Source organism: Gasterosteus aculeatus, chromosome 17, assembly GCF_964276395.1.
Source record: "Gasterosteus aculeatus chromosome 17, fGasAcu3.hap1.1, whole genome shotgun sequence".
NCBI classification, from domain to species: Eukaryota; Metazoa; Chordata; class Actinopteri; order Perciformes; family Gasterosteidae; genus Gasterosteus; species Gasterosteus aculeatus.
The window spans coordinates 17,191,705-17,218,498 of NC_135705.1; the positions used below are offsets into that span (position 1 = coordinate 17,191,705).

At 50.3% G+C, this 26,794-nt stretch overlaps 1 protein-coding gene across 6 annotated transcripts; it reads left to right on the forward strand.

Annotated features, from left to right (window-relative positions):
• On the forward strand, nucleotides 1-26,794 carry LOC120835098 (nuclear receptor coactivator 3). 6 transcript variants are annotated; one of them, XM_040203673.2, is made up of 22 exons: nucleotides 1-152; nucleotides 15,113-15,217; nucleotides 15,367-15,527; nucleotides 18,447-18,547; nucleotides 18,742-18,916; nucleotides 19,085-19,276; nucleotides 19,356-19,442; nucleotides 19,577-19,720; nucleotides 20,176-20,323; nucleotides 20,424-21,004; nucleotides 21,119-22,071; nucleotides 22,167-22,290; nucleotides 22,457-22,699; nucleotides 22,819-23,031; nucleotides 23,173-23,290; nucleotides 23,673-23,844; nucleotides 24,301-24,672; nucleotides 24,771-25,049; nucleotides 25,149-25,419; nucleotides 25,508-25,703; nucleotides 25,860-26,124; nucleotides 26,277-26,794. In XM_040203673.2, exons 2-22 carry the CDS (start codon nucleotides 15,132-15,134, stop codon nucleotides 26,286-26,288), a joined length of 4,893 nt encoding a protein of 1,630 aa, XP_040059607.2. In that variant the 5' UTR covers nucleotides 1-152; nucleotides 15,113-15,131; the 3' UTR covers nucleotides 26,289-26,794. The 6 variants fall into 6 exon arrangements, with proteins under 6 accessions (XP_040059607.2, XP_040059609.2, XP_077947729.1 ...); XM_040203675.2 differs by having other exon boundaries at nucleotides 25,149-25,410; XM_078091603.1 differs by lacking the exon at nucleotides 1-152 and adding an exon at nucleotides 5,091-5,219.

A 26,794-nucleotide genomic window follows, 5' to 3' on the forward strand; every position in this document is an offset into this window, starting at 1 on the left:
CATTACCCACAAGGCACCGCGCTCCGCCACAAGCTGGCTCCCTCCGCTCTGGGAGTGTTTCGCATTTAAACAAACACGGTCCTGCTGAAGATGGCGGAGAGTTTGTAGAGACGTCAAATAAACTGCTCCACTCAATGAAAACATCGCAGCCGGTGAGTTTTCTGCAATTGGCGCACGATTCGAACGTTACCGAGTTTAGAAACGGCGGCGGCAGCGTGTGTTTTGACCGTGCACGTCCGAGCCGCGGGGGCAGTCGGTGCCGCTCCGCTCGCCGGCGGGCTGCGGAGGGGTTTTCGAGCCGCGGCGACACACAACGAGCCGCCTCACCGCTTGTTGTGGAATGCCTGTGCGTTAAAATCACCGGCTACCGGGAGTTGGCAAGACCGGGCAAAGATTCGCGAGTAGTCTCGCTTGTTTGTAGCGGTTGCGGTGTGTTTTTTTAATTTTTTTTTTATAAATAAAATGATTTCCATCATCTGCTAGCTTCAAAGTTTACGGGACTCGGGCTCCGCTTGCTGCGGGGCGACAGTCGAGCGGTTAGCCGGTCACACGCATCCTCCGCGCGGGGAGACCGAGTCGGGGTTTTGAGTGGAAATGTGAACTTTGCAGAGCCACATGGTTGCGTTCGCTATCACACAGCACGGCCGGGTGGCTGTGTGTGCTGGTTTGTGTGTGTGTGTGTGGCAGGTACACGGGGCTGCAGGACTCTGCTAACGTTGGTCGCACCGCGGTAGCAGCCTTGTGTAACGAGATTAAAATAATAAAAAGCTGTGTTGCTTGTTTGTCGAGTCTGCGTCGAGAGTGTAATGGAAAAAAAGGTGCATTTCGCATGTGGCATCATTTTTCTTTTTATTAAAAAAAAAAAATCACACTAAGAGTGAAACACCATCTAAACAAACAGGCTCACGTAGTCCAGTCACGTGACCGGCGGGACGCGCACCATCGTCTGTTTTCGAAGAGGAGGAGGCCGGATTCTCTCGGTGACTTATACATATTTATGACGTCACCCGGCTGGCCAGGTCACGCACGACCACCTCGCGTATTCCCACTGACCCCCGTCGCCGACAACCCCAAACTTGAACCGACCCCGCCGAGCAGCGTGGCCGCGCTGCAGGATCCACGCAGCATCTGTTACGCGTTTGCGCGGCTTGCGGGGAGACTGCGTACCGGTGGAGGTGATGGCTGGTGTAGTGGCCAATCACAGTGGGATGAATGCTGCTCTCACCGCTGATGAATCATATTTAGTAAATGTGTGTGTGTGTGTGTGTGTGTGTGTGTGTGGCAGAGAGATGATGATGATGATGAGGGGGAGAGACAGACATTCACAGGGTTCAGGTAGAGTCCAGGTTTGTCTCTCTCTCTCTCTCTCTCTCTGTGTCTTGTGCTGAGCACTGAGGTTTTTTTTTGTCAGGTGGTGTAAGAGAGGGGAGGTGTAGGTGTGCTGTCGCCCCGGTTCGTTCGCCCCGGGGCCGTCCTTGCCAATACTTGCAGGCATTAACCGCTCAATGCACAATTCCCAGCGAGGGTTTCTGAAATCCTTTTTAGGTGCGTTTGTCATGTCGCTACACGGCCCAGGCTACCAGGACGGCGCTCAATGATGAATGTCCTCCCCCTGCTTATATGATTTCATGCCGGCCACTCAGTGCAGCTTCTATCTAATATCTCAACAATGTGGGGATGCAAATGGGAAAGAACAAGGGAGGGAGTGACGCTGCCGGCCGTCCACCGCCGCCACGAACAGCCAACTTGTCTTTATTTTGAGGCTGACGGAATGCCATTACTCAAGCCCCCCGAACGTGATATTTCTTCTTTCTTTTTTTTTTTTTTTGTTGCATGCGGTAGAATGACCACTGTGGGAACCTGTTCCTTGAAGCGCTTCTGCTCATGTTCTTGGCAAACGGAGCCCCCTCTGTCCCCCATTCTCTGTCCCTTTATCTACCACTCTCCTTTCTCCCCTCACACAGGGTGTCAGGCTGCGTTAACAATGAATCAATCTTTGGGGGGATTCTTTGACTGCAGATTGGGGGGGGGGTGGTGGTGAGTGACCGGGATGCGTGGCTCTCGCTCTTTGTCTGTCGGTCCCCGCGCTCTCAATAATTCATTAACTTATCACTTTTTCCTCGTGGGACTTGGAAGAAGTCTCTCTGGTGGCAGATTCTGTACTTGCGTCAGATTTCCTGACTGATGATGGCTTGAGCCTTCGTTTGGAGGGATTGGTGCTATTTAGTTATTATTGGTGGCGGTTACTTTTGCTGTTGTTGGCATCCTGTGTGTCTGAAGTGTGAAAAAAATATATATATAGATATTCAGTATGCAAGCCAGTGGCCAAACATTTGCTAATAAAATCTGGCGCTCAGTCATGACGGATCCCTCCTCTCCAGATTTGTGTGTTTGCGTGTATTCAGTGGGATCTGTAGCTCCCTGGGTTTGGATTTTCTTCTCCCCAGCCAGCTGCATTGCTAGTGTGACTGCAAACATTAACACACATTAGTTCAAACCAGATTCCTGAGGTCTGTACACTGAATTAGAAATCATGTTTCTCAATGACGTTCTTTGGGAATTTGAATCCGTGTTGAAAGTTGAATGTTTTATTTAATGATTGAATACTTTGGTGGATGTTGCTGCCATGTGGCTGCGTCGACTCCTACAAACTGTCTGGTATCATCCAAACAAGGAGGACAAAAAAAAAGGGAAAGAAAAGCGGAGAGCATTCCACTTTTGGATAACTGTCTCTAATCTGTCTTTGTCAAGCTGCATTTTTGCGTCACTGATGTCTGAATGCGCGGCATTCTTTGAGCGTTTCGTCAGTCCGTGTGCCCAAAGAGGGTCAGGGAGACCGAGATAATGGGTTTCGTTTCGAGCTACTGCCGAGCGGTCACGTGACGGGGCCCACGTGGGCCAATTTGGGATGAGTGGCCGCTTGGGTGAGCGGCAGCGCCGAGAGGACTCTTGAGCCGTAATTGAAATATGACTCTGTAGCACCTTCTTTTTTTTTTTTTTGTTGCTGGACAGCAGCACGAGCAGGCCCGAGGTTAGCCGACGCCGAGCGGTAACTTGCAAGTTGTTAATGAGACTTTCGCTCAGGCGAAATTGGAGTATCCATCTTTTGTACGAGATTCTCTTTACTGTGACTTATTGTTTTTTGGGGGGGGTTTTTTGCAACCGAGGTCTAAGAAAGTTTCCTGTGGTCAGCTCAGTCTGCGTAAAACATCCCGTCCGGCCCCTCAGCGTCTCAAGGTCGCTCTCGCAGCGACAGCCGGCTGTCTTTGTTTTTTTTTTTGTTGTCAAAAGCCGACATCCACTCGCTGGTGTGGCCGTAGTACTCGACCGGCAGGCTCTGCGTGTGCAGCCAAAAATAGACAAACGTTGCTCAACAAGACAGTCGTGTTTCCACTGCTGAAATATTTAATAGCCACTTTGCCCCAAACAAGTGAGAGGGAGAACAAAGGGAGACGGAAGCTCCTGAGACCGGGTAGTTGATCCCAGGTGGGAGGAAGCTGGGCCGATGCTCCCCGACAGGTCCCGTCTCCTTCGTCCCCGCGGTCCACCTCTTCTTCAACTCTGAGGTGATACCAAAGCGGGAGGGCGGCCGCGCCATATGGGAGCCATGCACACTCCTGAAAGCCAAACGGGCAGCCTGAAACAATCATTGCACCCAATTCCACTTTATAACCAGCGAGGATTTGGAACAGTTCACTCTCGGCAGTCCACGTTGATTGGACGAAGGCAAGAATTTATTAGGGGAGGGGGTGCTAGGAGCTCTGTGCCCCTCCCCCCTCCACCAAGCCCCCTTGCCCTTCCTCTTTAACTTCAACTCCCCCTTTAACTTTCGCTCCCCCCAGCTGAAGAATGCTCGTAAAAGGGGCTTCACCTGAACAAGCCAGTGGGAGGGAAGCTCCTGTCTTGTTTCGTTACCGTTGTAAAATGTCACTAAGACCGTGTTTGTATTTGTGTTTTTATTTTTTTTTGTAGGGGCCCCCTTTTTTATGAAAAAAAAAACGCTTTTGGGAGAGACAAGGGTGGAGGAAAAAAAAAAGTTCGGTTTGTCAGATAACTGCTACCAGATGCTCCCTCTGTCTGTTATTCAGCAGAGACGAGAAGAAAGAGAGAAGCTGCGTGAAGAGAAGAGCCACACGGTCACTTCTGGATGAACTTCTCAACTTGTCTACAATTGTCCCCGGTCTTCTCTGCCTCCATTGAATGTACACGCGTAAAAAAAAGGAGGGTGTGTTGTTGGCGTCTGTAAAATCCTCATTTTGGCACCAAAACAACAGGCGGCTTTGGCCTCGACCTCACACACACACACACACACACACGCACACCGATCTCCCAAGACGGTCCGCCATGTTGATCCCATTGGTCGAGGGGGGGCGGTTCGCCGGTCGTCTGAGGGCACGTGCGAGTGGCGAGGACAGCGGAGGGTATCCATCAGCACCATTCGTTAAAGGAAATGACAACAAAACGCAGCGAGCGCGCCGGCGTTTGCTCACAGCGCCGAAGCTGCTCAGCAGCTGTTGGACCCCCCCCCCCCCCCCCCCACTTCTTTTTTTTCACGTGCCGTTTTTTTAAAACTTTTATTGCGGCCTTAAGTTCAACGAGAAGTCAAGTTGAGCGACAGACTTCCACAGCATCGTTAAAGGCCCCAGACCTACGACTGCGTCTCAGCGCTGGCACGGCATGTGTCGGATCATTTATTACTGTCCCGTTTCCCTCCACGACATTTCTTTCCTTAATTGGACAGATTTATTTTTCTCTCACTCCGGGTTGAAATGGAAAGTGTTGCGTTCACCGCCCGCTGACGTCGGGCTCGTCGTCAAGGCGACCCGCCAGTCAAAGGGCCGCCTCCCGACAGTGACACGTCACACCGATCTTCGCGGCGTTGCAGTGTTTTGTTTACCAAACAGAAGTTGGCCGTTTTCAGCGCGAACCGGTATTTTCTTTGGACAGCGGGCGACTTTTGGCAAAGCATCAGCGTGTTTCCATCGAGCTTGTTCCTTATACCCAGCGCTGTGACCAGTGACTGTACGGCCGCGGTTTGATTACACGGGAGAAGTAAAGGGCCACGTACCATTAGCGCCTCCGACGGTTCCACGAGGCCACACCTAAAACGGGATTAAACACCATTTAAAGCAAAGCTGGACCCAAACGCAGTGAAGGGAAATCAAGTCCACCAGCTCTTTTTAAGCTTTAGGATGGACGGGTAGGAATCCGTGGTCACGGTGAGCTTCACACGTCAGTTCTGAGATACGGGGAACCATGTTTTTCCCCGTACGGCGGTGATTGTTTTAATAATTGTTTATCTAGTGGGTTTAGTGTAATGAAATTGTGCGTCTGCAGCTGCTCTACGGAGACCCGAGTTCAAGCGCCGAGCGTGTGCCGACACGCCGCCATTAAGCTTCTTCTCACTGAGCGATTCCGCTGCAAGACCAGGTTCAGTCCCTCGCAAATACTCCAACTTCAGTCCATGTTCCGGTTCAATTTGAACAACTTATATCAGTCATTTCATTTAGTCCATTCTCTCTTCAAAACACGAGTAGCTTCCGTGCGCTGCAGTAGTGTTACGCAGTAATGCAGCGATACTCGAGGCTTTGAGCGACAGACTTTAACGCCCAAGAACGGCGAGGAGGAAGGAGTTTCCTGGTAGGAGCGGGTACCGTCAGTGACATGTAATTAATATGGAATGCCACTGCCGCTCCTCAATGCTTCGTTCAAAATGGGTTTCTGAAAGTGGTAAAAAAAAAGAAAGAAAGAAAGAAAAGTCACTGTTGCAAACAGGAAACGAAACGGTGAGCTGATTGACTACAAATAAACGTAGCGGTAGAACGGCGACTGGAGCCACTTAGCTTTGCGACCCTGTGTGGCGCCAAACATCATCAGTTTGATGAAGCCCTTAAAGGTGGAACGCACAGAACGTCCTCCGTGAAGACGTCGCACAATGAGCAGTGCGCTGCAGGAGGTCTCCTCCCGCCGCGAACCCTTTTAAAAGCCTTTCTGGAACGTTTCATTTGGCATCGTTTGTGGGTCCCAGAGAACATTGACTCTGAAGAATTTTGATTTGTTTCGGGGTTTTTTTTCGGTATGGGGAAAACTACAAGGGCGGTTTTTGAAGTTAAAGACCAGCGTGAGTCATCCTCTGTCCGCTCCCTTCCAGAATGAGGGACTCGATTAGCAGTGCTGGCTTCACCACTCAGCAGATGGGAAGCCGAGCGCGGTGTCACCAGGAGGGAAACAAAACGCGTGTGCGTGTGCGTTGGCACATGTGTCTCCAGTCAAGCCGAGCAGCTCTGATTTGATCCTTAAACAGAGTCTCCATACGAGCCCGTCCGTGCTCCTGGTTCCTTGAGGCTTTATCAAAGCGGAGTGAAACGGCCTCGACCGCAGGAGGATCCTCGCGGCCCCCCGGTGCTCACCAGACCTTTTAGTCATTCATCATTTTTTACTGCACTACGATTAGCTGTCTGTCAAAAACGGGAGATAACGGACAGCAAGTATCAAAGCAAAGCACGGCCCCGAGGACTAGAGGATTTAACCTCCCCCTTCCTCCCCCGTCCTCCCCCTCTCCAGTTCCGCTCCTGCTCTGTGGAATCTTTTTCACCTAGGCTCTGTCAACACGTGAAACCGCCCGGTTGAAAGAAAGGAAAAGAAGTAGTAAAGGGGGGAAAATGGGAGGTGTGTGTGTGGTGGTGGGGGGGGGGGGGGGGGGGGGGGGGGGTTGAAACCGGCGTCAGACCATCTTTTGAGTGGGATTCTTTGCAGGGGTCAGAGTTCAGGCGCGGCGCGGCGATTGGCTGAGGAAAGGTGAAACGAAAACCACGGTAAACTTTTGACCCCGGCGCAGGAGCTCTGCAGGAACGCCCCGCTCTGGCGTGGTGGAACAGAGCCCGCTCTCTTCCTGTGTTTACTCCACCAATCCAACAGGGACGGCCAGGGGGAGGGAGGCGGGAGAGAAAGGCACGCAAGAGGAGGGAGGGAAGCGACGGGGGGAGAGAAAAAAAAAAAAGACGCCAGAGCCTCGCTGTGTGTGAAAATGGATATCTGCCTTACTTTAATTTATTTTTCACGGCGTGGCACAGTTGAAACGGGTACACAAACACGAGCGCGTCGCCTCTGAAAAGAGAGCGGGTAATACCAGGCATGGTCTTTAGAAAGAATAAATATATCTCGTTTCCATGGTGGAAAATGTGCGGGCAGTCTGGTTGATCGGGCTCTGGCTATCCAGATAAAAGGCTTCGTCGCCATTGATTAATGAACTCATTTGCATAATATTAGCCTCTTGTGATTGCAGCCGCTCTCCACGTCGCTCTGTTTTCGCTCTTTATCGCCGCACTTTTTATTTTTCTGTCACGGCCACGTCGAGCTTATGTGGAATGAAGAGGTGGTTTGAGATGTGGCTGCTCGGATCTGTGCCCGTGTGCTCTTCTTTGTCCCTATTGATGATGGATAGTTGTAGGAGATGCGTGTGTGACACACACACACACACACACACTCACACACTCATTGGAATCTGCCTTTGCTTTGTTACCACCTTCATTTAATTCGCTCTGGTTTTTCTACGCGATGCAGTTTGTGTGAGTGTACAAGTGGGGGGATGTTTGTTTTCTAGGAGAAAAACAATCCTGTGAAGGCGGTTTGAACTATTTTCTCTCCCTCCCTGCATTCATCTGCGGGCATCTTGTTCACAACACGTTTGAGACGGAGCCCAATATAACTTATAATAGATAATCAGCCCCACGTCCACTTTCCTTCTGCGGAGGCTGTTTGCGACTTGAATTATTAAATCAATAGTGGTGAAAAACGCCTCGGGCCTTGATCGGTTAATCAAATTGAGCCTTTAAGGCTTCTTTCTGATGCTTGTCTAAAATGCCCCAAATTCCAATAATCTTCTGTGGCGACTGCTTCGGTCGCCCCCCCCCCCTCCTCCTCCTCCTCCCCCCTGCCAACATGTGCGTCACTGGCGTGGTTGTGAAAGGTGTGCTTTATTCCGCCGTGTGTGAACCTCTCCTTGTGGGACTTTGACTCGAAATCAGTCAAACTTGTTGAGGCCTTTCTAAGTCAGAGAATTAAATGAATTGGTAGGATTAAGAGACTTAAAAGTTTCATTCTACCACCAGATGCAGCACAGACGGATGTGTTTTCGCCCTCATATTCTCACCTTTCTTCCTGGAATTTCAAACCTGCCTCAATGCCCAAATGGACACTTTCTCTCAAACAGTATCCACACATGTCTGACACGTGTCCTCCTCGTCCCCGCCCTTAAGTCGCATCGCGTGGCGGCACTCCACATCTGTTAAACTTTCTGGCTCCTGTTTGGTCCCATCGGCCCGAGTTTGATTAAAATCACGTGTACTGTAGGCATGAACCAACCAAGCTGGATGCATCGGACATGGATGCAAAGTATCGCCCGTGCAAGTTGACTTAATCCCTTCAAAAGACGGGGGAATCCCGTAAATGTCAAGATGATGAACTGCTGCTGAACAAAGTGATAATGTCGTCCACGGTTCCCTTGTTTCTCTTGTGATCCAGCAGAGTGAATAAACAAGTGATTGGTTCAAGCGTGGATTTCAACACATTAAAAGTTCTTTAATGTAAGTCAGAACTTCTCAATAAAAATGAGTTCTAGAATCGGGTTTCATTGCAAGCAGAACTAATTAAGGATCTTAAAGTGCCAAGAGCACGAGTTTCTTACTGCTTTTTAAATATTTTACGGACATTCTCTCCGCAATCCAACCTCTCTTTTCCTTTAATCGCATTCGTCATAGGAGCACCTCTTGCTATTGGTTATAATGACCATTTAATTTTGGATTCAAACTAAAGAAAAATGACCCCCTAACCACTTTATTGACCATGGAAAACGTAGTGGGGTCAAGAAAAGATGCAGAGTGTTGCTCACCACCTACACACGGTGCTGCTCATTAAAATGCCACATTTCTACACGTGGGTTTCTCCACCTGGGGCACATCAGACCAGGTAGAAACGCGGCCCTTTGCCCCGTGATGTGGACACGGAGCTCATTTGTATCCAACCGAATACAGCCTACCAGGAAGTGTAAAGAGCTGTTGAAATGTAAACTATGTAAAAATATGTCCTACAAAAGTTGATTCTCTGGGCGGAGGGATTCCACTTGTCTTGTTCTTGACATATATATATATATATATATATATATATATATATATATATATATGGCTGTGTATTGTGATCCAGTGAAACGTGACTGCTCGGTTACAGTGGATTCTGTGTTGAACAGACCCGCTCAGCCTTGAAGAGTGTGAGCTCCACTTCTTCACTTGGCGGAGAAAAGGCTCTTTGAAGCAAAGCAGGAAGTCGTTCGGTCGTCTTTGTTTCTTCTTTACTCGTGACGCCTCGGACACCTTCTCGTTGCCTTTATTGCCGCGTGTTTTGAGTACAGGGGAGTAATGATGCAAAATGCTTCCAGTAGCTTGTGTCAGCTGGGATTTCTTGAATAGACCGAAGCTTAGAATATTTGTAGCTGTCTTTTCGCTGGGCTGCTCAACCTCTCTCTCTGTTCTAATGCAGACATGGCACGTGCACTTTGGGGTGTGTATTTCGGGGGTCTGTGCTTGTGTGCATCTGTGGTGGGCCTCTGTTTATTGTTGGGCCTGCCAATCTGTCTCAGGGAGCTCAGATTGCAGACTTCCATTTCGGCCTTCAAGCCTGTGTGTTGCATTAATGCACCTTTTTTTTTTAAGTGCTTTGACACAACAGAGTGCCTATAAAAAAAATTCTGTTCAGTAGCACTTCCAAGTCATCTCGTTAGCATTACATTTGTAAGAGAAAGGGACCTTTTTTGGGGGAGATGAACAGATTTTGGGGAGAGTGTTTGGCCCGCCTGCTTATTCCTGGAAGCACACAGGGAGAGAAATAAAACCGTACCCATGTGTTCCCTCCAAAGACCTTCACATGCTACACATTCAATTTTAATGAGGAGCATTATTTGAAAAGTCAAGTTTCCTTTTCCATCTGATGGCAGAACGACCACACCGTTGTCAGCTCTCGTTATTTGTTCCGCACGTTCGCTTCCACGTCTCTCACTGAGGCTGCGGGATGGCGAGACGAGTGTGTAAGATCACACTCAATCGGCGGGACAGACAGCCCATGTCTTTTTTTTTTTTTTTGCGCTAGATACGAGAGCTCGGAGGCGCGCAACGCTTCCATTGCCGGATAATCCCGTTGCTGATGCCTCCAAACCCCCAAAACCCACCGCCGCCATGGAGAAGCATGCTTTCTTTAAACAATAGTCCAAACTAAAGCGTATATCGTAACCAGAAGCTGCAAAGAACGTCGTCATCATCACTGTAGGACGTGCATCTTTCCAACAGTCCTTGGAACACATCATATGTGACGAAGGCTTTTGTTAGAAAAAGCGACGGAAGCTAAGCTTCAAGATCTGAAAGTTCTGCCCCAACAATAAACCATCGACTGGAGCCAGATGCTGCAAAACACAATTCCACGGGATGCCCGAGACAACGTCTGCAGGCTACTGGGACGCTGTGGAGAGGACAGTTAAAAATGGAAACCCTTCAATAAATATAGCGCGTGGAGCCTGTTTCTTTTTCAACATGGATGACACTTGTTGCAACTTGGAAACATGTTTGGTACATATAGAAAGTGAAGTTGTTTTTGTCCTTGTCTTGTTGTGTTACACGCTGGTGTTTGCAACGTGACCGGATATTTTTGATGAAGATGTGAGGAAAAAGGTCTTCCAGCGCAGATTGTGTGATAAACAAGATCATTTATACCTATTCGATTATCCTGCTGCAGTATTCTTTCCTGCTGCTCTCAACCCTTCTGAGCAGAAGGTGCCCCCCCCCCCTCCATCTCCACTTCTCAATGCAGGAGTCTGGAGAGGCTCACAGACGGCCTCCTCTGCCCATCACTGCTCGGAGAACTGACGTTGCAAAAGGCTCACCTTGCTGGTGAAACTTTGCACGCTTTAATAAAAATAATAAATCCGATTTCATCAGCAGTAAAAAAAAAAAAAACAGAAGTTGAGTTGCTGCTTTGCTCGCCACGCGCCCTCGCTGCTCCGCTCCGTTCTACTGCCTCTTTGACATTTTTATCCCTTGCGGTCTGACTTTACGGTTTTATGGGCATCTCTCTTCTCTTTAGAGCAGTACGTGATGTGTTTGTGTTCTTTCTTTTACCCACAAGTAGTGAACACGTTTAAGTTGAGGATCGGTTCCAGGAGGCCACCAGTATCTCCATTTTATTTTCTTCTTTTCGAGCGGATGCCCGGCACTATTTCTGTCGGTGCGCCGTGTCTCCTCTCTCCTCCCCTCCCCCTCCCGCTTCTCTCTGCCTCCTCCCCCCTCTTTATTCTTCTCAATCTGCCCGGGCTCCTCCCCCTCCTCCCCCTGCTGCGGCCATATTCATACCAGGGCTTGTGCTCCTCTGGTTTGAATTAGATTTCGGCACCAGGAGTCACTGGTGCGTGCGTAGTGTGCTGTGAGTTTGTACAGATTACCGAGGTGATGGACAGTTAACAGTGACGGCGCGCGCGGAAGACAACAAAACGAAAACAAGTCCTCCGGGTTGCTCGTGCGTCACTCTCTCACTAGTTCCTGTGTTGTCTTGTTGGGAGGAGTCGACTCCGAATCCTTAAACGGTGTTTGGACAGCCGATAGAAAGGGAAACGCTCTTCTCTCTTTCTCTGCGTTAAATTATTCAGCTGCAGCATTAAGCTCCGTAGCAGCGCTGCGTTTGGGGCTGATGTGATCAGTGGTCTGTGGTCGAGGATCTCACACACACACACACACACACTGTGTGGGTATAGTAGGCTGCAGGCCTCGCAACTGCTCGTTGTGTGGTTCTCTGCCAATTGCGACTATCAAGACCAAACCTCTCAGCAAGCACTGTGACAGGATCTGAAACATTGAAACAAGTCTTTTTTCTTTCTTAAATTAAGGTTTTATTTTTTATGTATTGGAGTTTCCTTCTTCTTCTCAGAGTCACATGCTGCTCTTCACGGTGGATATTTAGTTTTTAGCGCAGTGGCATTGTTATTATTAGATTTCATGAAGGAAAGGACATCTGCTTATCTTTGGCAGTAGGATGATGGTGCTAAAGGTCGCTGATTTTGGGAGCAGTTTGTTCCCCAACACTGAAGGTCAGGCCCTCGCGGTTTTGTGAAACGTATTCATTCGAATTGTGTTTCAAACGTCGCACTACAGTTTAGAACATGAAGGTGTCCCTTTTTGCTGCACCGTGCCAGATTCAACCGTCCTCAAGCTAATGCACATCAGCCAAACACACTAAAAACAACACAAAAGTAGACAAATTCCACAAAAAAGCACAATGGATCCCTTGACGTGAGAATGATGCTTGAAATTGCTTTTTTAAATGTTATTTTTGAGTACGATAGATGATTTGAGTAATGTTATTTTAGCGTGTATTTTTCAATTGCAGACTTGTCACTGACTTCGGCTCGAGAGGGATTCCTCTCTGTTCCTCTGAGGAAAAGCTTATTAAACACAACGGCCCAGAATGGGGTATCGACGGTTGTGACTGCTTCGACAGAGCTGTTCTATAAATATATATATATATTTAATAAAAAGCGAGTTGTGAAAGGGGAGGACTCTGCTTGTTGGTTAGCCCAAATAACGGCGCGGCAACAACCATGTGCACGGCGAGGAGAAGGCATTTCACCCAGACGCATTGAATCCAAATTGTACAATAGTTTTTGTGAGGCTGAGCTTGGGACGACCACGCAGCGGTCAGGTGTGAGCAGGAACCAGGGACAGTTGGGGGGGCGGGGGTGGGGGGTCCCACCCGACACACACAGCATGTAAATCGAGTGGACGAGTGGGCACATTTCCAGGAAAGGGAAGTGATGACGCAGGGCGGCGTGCTCAGGGGACGACGCAAACAGGATGCCGTCTGCCGTGGCTTCCTGTGCCATTTAAGAAACCAGTTGTTGTTGTTGTTGTTCTTTTTCCCATGAATTTCTATGAACGCTAACCCTATAAAAAGCCCCCTGCTATTTTCACAGGGAGCACTGCCATCGAAGAGTCACGTCTGCGACCCAGTTGACGGTCTATTTTCAGTAGATGTTGAGAGGTGCGGCAGTAGGCCCTGAAGGGATCTCCACTGGTCAAGGTGAGCAGGTGGGAGATAAACACCCGCACACCTGATTCAGACCCGGGTTTAATTTTTTTTGGACCACGTGAGGTTGCATCCCGCACGTCGGCAGCTGTTTTGCCGCCCCTCGTGGTGTCCCTGTAGTTTCCCGCGGTCGCGTGGGGCTGTTCCAGGTCAGCGGCGCGCTGGCGGGCCCGGTGGGACTGTGGTTTTGGTGGGCCGCTGCCTCGCTGGAAGTGGGATGCGTGTCACTTCTCGGATTTCAGTCGCGTCAAACCTTTTGGACGCACAAAACGTCAACTCGGGTGAACGAATGAGACGGGCCGTTATGAAATGCACAGTAACTCGCTTAGTGTGTTTTTAATACCCTGCGAGAGCGAAGCCGATGAAGCAAAATTTTCTTTTCACTCCCACGGCCAAAGTAGAAAGCACGCCGCTCGCCGCGGCCCGCTCTCAGAAGGGCCCTCAGGAGCGCAGCCCGCTCAGGATGTGAAGGCCACGGAGGGCTGATGTCATCTTTCTCCGCCGCTGCAGAGGTGAACCTCAGGACAGAAACTACCGAGGAAGGAAGAGAAGGGAAGTTCAGTGAGAGTCAAAGGCGAAGCAGGACGGCCAGATCGACACACGGGTGCCGAAAGGTGGACCGACGGGAAGCATGCGGTGCAGATCCACGGCGCGGAGTGTGCGCGTCTGCGACGCGCTCCGCGGTGGTGGGGTGACCGGGCTCCGTGTCCCAGCATGCCGTTTGCGGAGCCGAGGTTACGTAATGGCCCCCATCCGTTCTATAGTTTTCCACTGTGGAATGAGCTCACTGCCGGCTTTTTGTAGGAGCCCTTGTGTGTGCGCACGCACAAGCATGCAGCAGAGTCCAGGATAGAGTTATAGAGGACTATCTGGCAGTGCAGCCGCAGCTTTCTGTGTGTGTGTGTGTGTGTGTGTGTGTGTGTGTGTGTGTTTCTGGGCGGAATAGGAAAGAGCAGTGCCCCTGGCTGCAGAGGTTTCCTCTAACGTGAACTCTGGAGCGGGTCAGACGCAGGGCGGTGCCAGAGCAAGAAAACAAGGGCAGGGTCCACAGCCCGGCGCTGCTACACCCAGGGAGGGGAGGGAACGAGGGGAGGGGTTGTCCTAGGATGGTATAGGGGGGGGGCAAAAGCTATTGAAAGAAAGAACGGATGTAGCCTAGTACGGAGAATGCGGAAGTAGGGATCATTTTAACTTGTCCCCGAAATGTGGAGCCTCGCCTGGACTGTCTCCGGCCTCCCAAGCACTGTGTGTATCGCTACCCCTCTAACCCCCCCCCCCCTCCCGTCCCAAGCATTTAGACAAAGAGGCAGGCTGGGGAACGTGTGCCTTGCTGGGACGGCAGCTAAACACAGACATGTCTGTACAAGCGAGCGTGCTGGAAGCGGCTTGTGTGCACACAGTGTGTGCGAGTGCTGCTGCTAGCCGAGTGGTATTGTTCTAGCAGGCAGGCTGGCTGAACGCAGGATGACCCGTCTCCCCCGAGGCTCCAGATCACTACATCATCATCAGTCGCTCCTCGCAGTGGAACAGATGAGATCTCACTCCCATCGAGCAGTAAGCAGGAACCACGGCTGCTTTGCTAACTGGATGGTCTTCCCTCATAAATCTGTGCGAATCCTCAATCTACTCTTTCCCTGGAAGAATCACTTCACTCATAACCTCAACAGCTTCTTTTTATTCTTTCCTCGGTTCCATCCAGGCTGCCTAGCTTTTGAGGTTTACCTGAATTTGACGTCATTTTAGAGTGAACTTTACCGAGAACCGACAGCTGAAGACAAATTCCAATCCACAGCGTATACTCTGATTAGATTCCATTCCACACATACGAAAGGGTTTCTCTTACCATTATGAGAGGGGGGTGGGGGGGGGTCACCCCCTGAGCCGTAAACCTAGGGGGAAACACTGTATGAGCATATAAAACCACTCTCCGTTCACTCACCGCCTATATATGTGTGTTTACATCTATATGTAATATGCAGCTTTGTGCTTTCAGGTGCTGATATGCGCTGAAGATGAGCGGCGTAGGAGACAACCTGTTGGAGCCGCTGTGCGCCGACCGCAAGCGTAAACTGTCCACCTGCGACACGCCAGGCTTAGGGTGAGCGCTCTGTGACCCCCTGAACGATCCACTTTGTGCGCTGCTTTTTTTGGTGTGACTGCCAGCCTGAACCCATGGCCGCACGGACGGGGCGTGGGGAGGTGAGGTTGTCATGGCAACACGTCTAATCCCCTTGGCGCTCCCGGCAGGTGTGACAAGCGTCGGAGGGAACAGGAGAGCAAGTACATCGAGGAGCTGGCTGAGCTCATCTCTGCCAACCTCTCCAACATCGACAGCTTCAACGTCAAGCCGGACAAATGTGCCATCCTCAAGGAGACCGTGAGGCAGATCCGACAGATCAAAGAGCAAGGTTATTATTATTTATTATTGTTATTGTGCGTAAATGGTGAACTACTTTAGACAAAATCCCTGCGGCTGGACGGGTGTGCCTGTGATGAATAGCGACGGGTGTCATTTGTTTTTTTATATACCTAAATCGGTGCTAAACCGATACTTTTAAAATTATAGATGTTTGGCCATGAGGTTGGATGTGTCCCCCCCCCTTTACGCGCAATTGTATTGTTGAATTTGCTGCACGTTGCGTTTCTTTTTGTATGAAATACAGCCACACTTTTGAACAGTTACCTTTTGGCGTTTTCTACTAGCTAGCTACTGTTGCTTTACAATCTGTAGGCTGCCAGGGAGGCTAAACGCACGTTAACGCCTTTTACGCAACTCTAAATAGTGTTTACGCACCTCAAAGTTCCCTGCGCCTTGCATTCTGTCGTTGGAACAATCCAAAATAAAATTGGTGTAATTTTGAAATACCAGGTTTCATGTTGTTGAACATACAAACGCTGTAATCGCTGTATTATTCTCAGGTAAAAAAGTAAAACTGCAGGAGATCCACGTTTTTAAACGTAGTTTTGGTTCGCGCAACATCTCTTTAAGACAACACTATCAATAACGTGCTTTCAAATACGATGATGCATGTAGCAAGCCAGCCTTCCCACTTGCATCCTAATAAAACGTAAATTCAGCAGTTGATGATGCAACTATCCTCACACATTTAGTTTACCCACCACAGGACGGAGACATCAAAACGGTGTAAAAAATGTCCTTACCAACCCTAGTGATGAAGCGGCGTGTTGGGTTCATGGCCAGGCTGCTTCGCGCTGACAGTCGGCTTGGCTGTCTGTATCGCCGGGGGAAGACGAGCACCAGTAATTGAGGCCGGTCCTCGGTGGTCGCAGCTCAAGGCTGTCGGCGACGCCGTGTGTCTGTCAATGCCACACCGAGCTTCTCTCTGCGTGACTCAGAAATCAGGCCGTTTATGGCTCCCATCTTCCGGTAATTTTCCAATTGCTTTACAGATTTTACATGATTGGATGCACCAAATGCACATATAGATTTCCTTCGGTTTTAGATCGTCAGAGTCAATTTGTGAGGTTAAGTGGGTAAGGAAGAAAGAGAGAGACCAATTATATTGAAATCTACCCACAGGGTCACAGCTGGATACCGCTGGTCCCCGTGTTATGTCGCTAGGTTGCCATGGTTACCAGATGGCAGGCCTCTGTTTTTTTTTTTCTTCTATTTTCTGTCTATTGTCCACTTGAAACACCTTTTAACTCTGTGTTTATACATCCTCGCTCTTTGAATCAGGAAACCAGCACCCTGACCGTCATGAAAACGTCTAGAAAGTTAAAGTGGGTAGTGGCCTCATTAGTACGGCTTGTAACCCAAAACCCAATTCCTGACTTTAACTCTATTCCCGATATCCAATCATCATCATATTCTACACCGTTGTAGGTGATCGTGGGGCTGAAGCTGATTGAGCAGAGCTTTTGGAGCTACCTTTTTCTTGATTTAAATATTACAAATCCACAAATAATAAATGTAATTTCCAGTTGACCAATTGACGGCCGTGTTATGAAAGGAGATCATCATCAAATTTGGCAAAATAAATTAGCCAAACCGTAATGAATACACACTGTCAGCTTGTGATTTCACAAACACTCTTCCTCTTTTCAAATCTATTCAAGATCAAAATATTTCATTTTTGGAAAATGGACTGTCATGATGTACAGTGGTTGATGACAGTAACGTTAGCAACCTCTGTCTGCAGCGGCGCAGAGACGACTTGGTTGCCGTTGGATGGTTTTGTGTGCTAGATTGTTTCTTCAATAGATCGGACTGTAATGCGACACTGGGGTTGAAAGCGGGCGACGCAAATTCACCTCATTCACGCAGGTCGAAGAAGGTTTAGACAACGAATCTGCTTTGTTGGGGTTATACAACTCAACTATTTGGACGCGAGGGAAAGCTTATAAGGGATTAGGAAAAGACAATCGTGGTGGTCAAAGTCCACTTTCACCAAACAACGTAATTATAATGCTGCGGTGGACATCGCCGATGAAGGTCTGCCAATGAAGAAGGTCGACCAAATCAATCAAGATCAACTCAAACGTGAACCCATGCTGTCTATTATTCTGCTGCACGCAGGCTATTTAAAGCGCCTCTTATGTGACGGGCTGCTTCACTCACGGTGTCCAAAGAAAAGAAACCAGAGCTCCTTCCTTCCTGCTGCTGTCCCGCTTGACAATCAACAAAATAAATCATCATGAATCACTGAGGAACTTTCTTGGTATTTAGTGAATTAACATGGCGACCACTGCAGGTGATTTCACCCTGTGAGGAGTCTGCCTGAGCAGCAGCCCCGATGTCATTTCTACATCCAGATCGATCAATCAATATGTGTGTGTTTACAGCTGCAAATTTTCCTTAAACGTATCAGACGTTCTGACCATAAAAAAACAGGTGGAGGTAAGTTTCATTCTTTTCTAAACTGCAAACCACGTGAGATCTTTCCAGCTTGTCAATGAGACATTCGTCACCATTAAATCCGGTGGAGTGTTATTTGTCGTCTCGAGCCACACATGGTTCTGCTGTATGGAGTAGTATCTAACAAAGCCTCCGACACATGCTGATTTTAAATATAGAAAGGCATGCTAGTCATTCATCCGGGACTCACGCTGCCACCTGCTGGCCTGGATAAATCACAGTATTACGGAAGCAGGTTCCACAGCTGACTGGAAACCATTGCTGGGATTTCTGATCGGTGGTGTGATCAGGATGTGCTATAAAACAACATCTTTTACATGTGCACTTCTCAAAATGAAGGTCTTCTGAACAGCTGCTGTTCTACGCGAGATGCGTGAGGTACCAGATGAAGCAAATGAAGACACAGACCGCTGCTGTAAAAAGTGTGATGTGCTTCATCTGCCCTCAGGAAAGAGCTCTTGCAGTGATGACGATGTCCAGAAGGCAGACGTGTCTTCCACTGGTCAAGGGGTCATCGACAAGGACCATCTGGGGCCGCTGCTCCTACAGGTCAGCTTGGGCAATTAACTTATAAGCTGCACCTCCGTATGTTGGACCAGTGCTTATCTGTCATTGCTCATTTGCAGTCGAAGTTAAAATGTCTCAGCTGGTTTATTGAAGTGATACAAAAAGCACATCTAATATTATTTTGTCTGATACAACGACTTCATTTTGACTCGCCCTTTCACTGCTACGGTCTCTAGGCCCTGGATGGCTTCCTTTTCGTCGTCAACCGGGAGGGCAGCATCGTGTTTGTGTCGGACAACGTGACGCAGTACCTGCAGTACAAGCAAGAGGAGCTGATCAACACCAGCGTGTACAACATCATCCACGACGAGGACCGGGAGGAGTTCCACAAGAATCTCCCCAAGTCTAACGGTGAGTCATATGTGTGACACATATGTGTGTGTGTGTGGGGGGGGGGGCGGCGCATTCACCATCACACGCCGTCAGGTACGCTCAAACACAGTCCCTCGCGCGCTCTCTCGTTCAAATCCCATCGACTATTTGAAGGTGGGTTCAAATGTGGTCTGTTTCTCTAAATAGCACCAAACGGGGCATCGTGGGCTGGAGAGGCCCCGCGGCAGAAGAGCCACACCTTCAACTGTCGAATGCTGGTGAACTTCGTTCATGGTCCGGGTCATGGGTTGTCAGAAGAGAGGCCCGGGGGCCATCGCTATGAGACCATGCAGTGTTTTGCCCTCACTCAGCCCCGGGCCATGATGGAGGAGGGAGAAGGTAACATTGTCCATGTCCCATTCGTCCCTCAGCGGAGTCAAACGGGGACTTAACATTTGCCTGATCTCTTTGCTTTTAGATCTGCAGTCATGTATGATCTGCGTGGCACGACGTATCATTGCAGTAGAGAGGACAGAGAGGTTCAGCACCCGACATGAACTGTCTGGTGAGATTCCACTGTGTGCACACACATTCCCACAGTGTATTCATTTTCTAAACATGTGTAACTACCATTGGAAATGGAGAAAGTTCTCCATCCACTACCCGTTGTGTAATCCCAATGGTTCTCTTCTGTCGCAGGTAAGCTGATTGAGATCGAGCAGCAGACCTCCCTTAGCACCACTATGCGTCCTGGCTGGGAGGACCTGGTGAGGCGCTGCATGCAGATGTTCCTCCATCGAAGTGAGGGACAACCGTGGTCCTACAAACGCCACTATCAAGATGGTACAGAACTTTAAACCTCCCTTGACGACAACCACTTTTGCATTTGTAATGACGATCGGCGATGGTACGGGCTGTTAACAAAGGCATCAGGCGGCCTTGAGCATTGTCGAGCAGGTTGCACCGGCAAAGGCGGTTAAGACCTTTTTGGTCCAGTACAACAGCAAACATTACTAAATTTGTAAGACACTTACACTCAGACTGTGATCACCTGAGGCGTCATGTCAGCTTTTTATTTGTTACCAACAAAGGTGGAGCCACAGCATTGTGGTGTGTGGAGTAAACCACCAAGTCGCAGTTTCTGACTATTCCCAGCAGGCATTAATCAACCGTATTGAAATTCAGCTCCAGTTCTTGCCACAACCTGCCACATCTATTTATAACCGTTGGTTCTTCTTTATGTTGCGCGTGCCTAGCCTTGTTTTGGGAGTTTGTAATTTGACTTCTTTCTGCTCTAGCTTTCCACAATGGCCATGCGGAAACCCCACTCTACCGCTTCTCACTCGGGGATGGCACCCCCGTCACAGCGCAGACCAGAAGCGACCTCTGCAGAAATCCCAACACCAATGAACCCCACTCTTTCCTCTCCACACACCTGCTCCAAAGGTGCACATAATAACAAATGAAACTAACTTTCTCCTAATTTGAATGATTGTCTCAGTGTGTTTATATGTGCTTTCCTGTCATCTGCCGCATTCCCTTATAGGGAGCAGAATAGTTATCGCGGAAACCAGGTTGGAAGCATGAGGCCTCAAAACATGGCTGTGAACAACCCCAACCAGCCGATGAACATGGGACCAGGGGGGGGCATGACCATGAACAGGGGCTACGGCATGGCTGAGCACGGCAACATGCCACAACGCGGAGTGCCTCCGTACGCTGGGGCCAACCGCATGAATCCCATGAACCACATGAATCCCATGCATCAGATGAATCAAATGAACCCCATGCATCAGATGAACAGCATGGGCCAAATGAATCAGATGAATCCAATGGGTTCCATGCATCCAATGAGCTCCCCCATGAACCAAATGGGGCAAATGAATCAGATGGGCCACCATGGTATGCATCAGCAGCAGCAGCATCCGCACCAACATCAGCACCAACATCAGCAGATGGGTCAGTTCCACGGAGGTGGAGGCGGACCAGGAGGAGGTGGGTACGGAATGGGAATGACCAGCCCCCCACTGGCCAGTCCCGGTATTAATGGCCCCCCGCACAACGTCATGGGCTCCCCCAGAGTCCGAGGAAGCCCCAAGATGGGTGCCAGCCCCTTTTCTCCCGGAGGTATGAAGCAAACATTTCTCAGGAACTACTCTGAATTAGTTCTGTGGAAAATGCCAACCCTCACATTGTGTGACACATTGGTGAGATGAGATGTATCCGTTTGTCTTTCTGCAGGTATGAACTCTCCCATGGGCTCCGGCCACCCTGGTAACTCTGGAGGAGGGACCACCTTCTCCAGCAGCTCCTTGAACGCCCTGCAGGCCATTAGTGAGGGAGTGGGCAATCCGATGCCCTCCCCCCTCACGTCTCCGCCCGCTCACAAGCCGGACAGCTCCCCGAGCATCAACTCCACCAACCAGGCAGCGGGGGGCCCGTGTAAACCAAGCCTTCCGGCCTACGCTGACTCCAAGAGTCCAGGCAGCTCGCTGGCAGGGGGAGGAGAGCCGCAGTCACAGCAGAATCCACGCACCCCCACCAGCGAGGGCCCGCCTGACAAGCCAGACAGCCAGGCCGGCAGAGAGGCGGGTCCGGCCGGGGGTGAATCCAACCGACGGGTCGCTGACACCAAGTCCCACAAGAAGCTTCTGCAGCTCCTCATCTCCCCAACAGATGAGCTGGTGCCGCCTAATCACCCACCCGGCTCCACACCGGAGGCTAAAGACGGAACGGCCGGGGTCACCAGCCCCTCCTCCTCCACAGGAGTGTCCTCCTCTACGGGCGCCGTGTCTTCCTCAGGCGGCACAGGGCCTTTGACGAGTCAGTCGCTGCAGGAGAAGCACAAGATCCTACACAAGCTTCTGCAGAACGGGAACACTCCCGACGAGGTGGCTCGCATCACAGCCGAGGCCACCGGAAAGAGCAGCCTGGATCCGGGGGCCCCGGAGCCCGGGCCCGCAGCAGCCGGAGCGGTCAGGGGATCCGAATCAAAGCAGGAGGAGCAGAGCCCGAAGAAGGAGAAGCCCCACGCTCTCCTTCACTACCTCCTGAATAAGGACGACTCTAAGGAAAGCGCTGACGTCAAGCCGAAGCAGGAGGAGCTGGAGGGGAGAGGAGCTCAAGGGGCGGGGGTCACCAGCTCTGACCCACACTGCATGGATGGGAAGGTCAAGATGGAGCCGTCAGATGAGGTAAGGCTTTTGCCTTGAAGAAACGTTTGTTAGATGTAGTTTGACGGGCTCATCAGAACGTGGTTGTCTCATATTCTTGTGTCTCGATGATTCAGGCGGAAACCCTGGAGACCATTTTGGGTGTCCCAAGGAACAACCCCGGCTTCTACCCGGAGCCGGACTCCAGAGCAGGGAAGGACGCGGGGAACAAACAGGGAAACGGGCCCGACAATTTACGCGGTAAGTCCGTCTACTACTGTGAAAAAATGAATTGAGACATATTGGATCTTCGTTTTTACGGCTTGCATGAGTTACTGCACTGTAGACGTTGCCTCATCTGGGGCAGTTGTGAGAACCTCAACGTGTGACGATATTTAACCCAGTGTTGGTACTGTGTGCATTTCAGATGGGGAGAGAGGCCCCGTGCCTCCAGCTCAGCGGGCCCCCTATCAAAGAGCCTTGTCCATGGATGCCAAGCCACCCGCGGGTGGAGAGGGAGGAGGTGGAGGAGGGCTGGCCGGGAGACGAAATGTCCCCTGTCCCACGTTGGTCAAACAAGAGAAGATGGAAGCTCCGATTCGACCGGGGCCCTTTCCCAATGGCTTTCCAGGGGGCACGGCTGTGGGTTCACCACGGGGCCACCCAACAAGTACGTCGAAAACGTGTTTCTTATCCTTGCTTTGTCTTTCTTCCCAAAGACTAGACAGTGGGGGAATCGCTTACATTTGAGGGTCCAGTGTTCACTTTGTTCATGGTGTGTGTGATCAGGAGGAATGGGCAGAGGGATGGGAATGCCTCAGCGGCCTCCCATGTCGGCGCCACCGGACTGGGGGATGCCGAGGTCCGGCGGCAGCCCCGTGGCCGGACAAGTACACCCGGGTATGGGTCGCTCTGGTCCAATGGGAGGACCCATGATCAACCGGTCCAACAGTGTGCCTGGGAAAACCAGGTCTATGCTGCAGCAGCAACTCATGGATATGGGTATGTCTCCTGTGCTGTTAGAAACTGAAACGTGTTGTGCTTGTAAATGGCAAAGATTCTCTGGGAGTTGACTGGGGGATAATTTGGACTCATTGTATCCCCTTCATGCTTTTAATACACTGCTGATTTTCATCTCTGCAGGTACCAATGAAGCCAATATGGGCATGAGCCCGTTTGGTGGACAGGGGCCTCCACCTCGGTCTCCGTCCTGGCCAGACTCTGCTATGGGACTGGACAGGCCAAAGGCTAAATCAAACAGGTGATCCTCTTTGTCCTGCTCCCAAATGTATCTCTCAGAATTTTTGCCAACTTGGACTTTAAAGGGATAGTTTGGGTGTTTTGGTGAAGATAAAAACCTCACAGAAGATCAACTCACGTATAACCAAGGATACCCTGGAACCGCCGGGGCTTCACCTATATGCCCCCCCGGTTACTGTGGCAACGAGATGAAATCGGTGTCCTGGAGCCTCCAATCCCCTGATTGGCTCTATATATGCAAACCTAACCTCAAAGCATCCAGTAGATCCCGTAGATTTGCGTTGTCCCTAAGCTAAATCCAGAAGCTGTTGTTAAGGTTTTTGTGATTGAAGTCGCATGTCCTTGAAGGGATTTAACGTTTTCCCGGTCATTTGTTTTGTTAGGGACCAGTTCGGGCACCCTCTGGAGGAGCTGCTGGGGCCCCGGGGCCACAGCGAGGGCCCGAGCGATGAACGGGCTCTCCTTGATCAGCTGGATTCTCTGCTCAATACCACTGATGTCATTGCTCTGCAGGAGATAGACCGAGCCCTTGGCATCCCTGAAATAGTAGGCCAGGTACAGCACTCACTGCATTAAACAAAACAAATTGAATGTACTCATTATATATAGGAAATACTAACATATTACCAGTACTGGCACTAATGGGACATGATCCCAAATTCACGTCTTCTTCGAAAAGTATTTTTTATTCATAATGTGATTAAGGAAACCATTGAAATCTGGAAATTGCCTTTTAATGTAAATTATATTGCAATTAATTTATTTTTTTAACATGCATGTTTGTAGTCACCATTCAACACAAAGTGAACTGATTGCTGCTGTCTATATTTACATGCACATTGAGTTGAAGACAACTTCTTATCATTCTCCCTGCTAATGTTTTTTGATATGATTGTTGAATAGTTGTTTTTAAGCTTGTACTTTAAAACCCTCATCCTGCTTTGTGTGGATATTGCAGTATAAGTTTACTCGCCCAAACTAGCATGACAAGGCAACTTCTGTGTATCCTAGAACCACGGACCCGAAGGCCACCAGCAGGGCCCGGATCGAAGCCAGGGCCGCTGCCCACCATCAGAGCCTTTCACGGGGTCCGACTCCTCGATAGGCATGGACCAAAAACCTGGGTATAACCAAGGTTACCCTGGGCCCCCGGGGCCTTCCTCTATTGGCATGCAGCCGGGTTATGGTGGCAACACAATGCAAGGCCAGTCTCCTGGAGGCTTCAACCCCATGATGAATCAAGCGGGCCAGGCGGCGGGCTTTCCTGGCATGGCCGGGATGGGGGGCATGGGTAACCCCCGTGCAAACATGATGCGACCTCGCATGATGAGTGCCACCAAGCCTCTCCGGCTGCAGCTGCAGCAGAGACTGCAAGGACAACAGGTGATTACAACGACCCAGATATTCATGTGGTTATATTAACGACTGAGAGGGTCGATCTGGATGGATATTTAACGCTTTCATCTGGTCCTATCTGACAGTTTATGAACCAGACCCGACAAGGCATGAAGATGGAACATGCACCCGGGGGAAACCCTGCAATGCAACCCGGCATGCAGCCCGGCATGCAGCCCGGCATGCAGCCCGGCATGCAGCCCGGCATGCAGCCCGGCATGCAACCCGGCATGCAACCCGGCATGCAACCCGGCATGCAGGCCGGCATGCAACCCGGCATGCAACCCGGCATGCAGCCTGGCATGCAAGCTGGGATGCAACCTGGCATGCAGCCCGGCATGCAGGCTGCAGGCATGGGTGGTCAGGTGCGTGATCAGCGCCTTTAATATAGTGTACATATACCTTTTTTTCAGCCAGTTCATCATTTGTAGGATTGTGGTTAAAGTATGGATGTTTGTCTGTAGCCTGGTTTCCTCAACGCTCAGATGATTGCTCAGCGCAGCAGGGAGATGATGACCATGCAGATGAGAAGGCAGCGGATGATGATGATGATGCAGCAGCAGCAACAACAGCAGCAGCAGCAGCAGGGCCAGGGGGCAGCAGCAGCTGCTGCAGCAGCAAGGGGCTTCAGCCCTCCTCCAAATGTCACAGCCCCAGGAGGCATGGACGCCTCCATCGGAGGCCCTCCCATGAACCAGCCTGGACAGCAGGGCTTCAGCTATGGAGGTAACTATGGTGAGTTGACTGAGACAGAGCTCTCCATAACTTCCTCCCCGATATTCAAGGTTCCCACTCGTGACTCTCTGTTCTATTGTCTTTTTAGCTGGGATGAACCAGCAGGGAGACCCATCATTCATGGCTCCGGTTAGCAGCCCGCCAGGAAACATGATGCAGGCACGAATGGGCGTTCCATCACAGACCACCATGATGCCAGGGATGCAGGGCAATCCACAGGGGGGGCCGATGTACCAGTCTGGAGACATGAAAGGCTGGCCACAGGGCGGCATGCCACGCGGCAAGTATGTAGCGTCAGGCTTCCTCAAACTAAACTATTTACTGCTAGCTAATCTAGTGCTTCTAGCTAAGCATGGTCATTTTAGCACAGTCATTTGCTTGTGCGAAATTACACAAGCTGCAAAGGCTAATTACTTTCTTTTATGTTGTTTTTTTTCCAGCACATATCCCCAGCAACAGTTTCCCCAGCAGGGCAACCAGGGTCAGTTTGGCCCCATGATGATGAACAACTCTATGGGTGGACCCGGGCCCGTCAGCGGGGCTCCTGGTGGGGGTCAGATGGCCCAACTGCCAGGACAGAGGCAGGGCCAGATGCAGGGCCACCAGATGCAGGGCCAGATGCAGGGCCAGATGCAAGGCCAGATGCAGGGCCAATTAGGCATGAACCCCATGGCAATGGGCAGAATGCCTATGGGGCCCGATCAGGTGGGTAACACATTGTCACAGGAGTTACGTGAGCCCACGAGGGGGTCAGCTCGTGTTTTTAAACACCGTTGAGATCTGATAGATATTGAAAAGAAACAAATCTATCCTTTCAACCTTTGGAGTTTGCACACTCACCCACTCTTTCTCTGCAGAAGTATTGCTGAAAACCATGTGGCTAATAACAGAATCTGGAGCCTTTTGACTGTGTCGGAACCCTGCGAAGAACTGGACCTACTCTCACACACACACACACACACACACACAGACATGTAAACACACAAAGTAGGAGTTCTCCGGCTTTAAATGTGACGCAGGAGACTCTGCACGACATGCGGCTCATCGTGGAGGAAGCAGGCTACAGGGACAACCGACGCCTCGCATACTGTACCCCCTGTTACGGTCACGCTCGAACCCAAAATATCAGCGTGTGTGGGTGAGCGACCCGGAGCCGCGCGGCGGGGCTGCAGGACCGGACTATGGTACAACTAGCTGTGGCTGCACTTTACCTTGTAGCTTCTGTGTGGAACAAAGATCGATGCAATATTTCTTCATCATTACAGCCATGTTAGAGATTCAATGCCTTCACAACGATGGGTTATTTTTTTTCTTCTTCTCCTTTTGGATGCGCCTCATTCTCGAAGTCATCGGAAGCTATAAGCACAGTTTACTA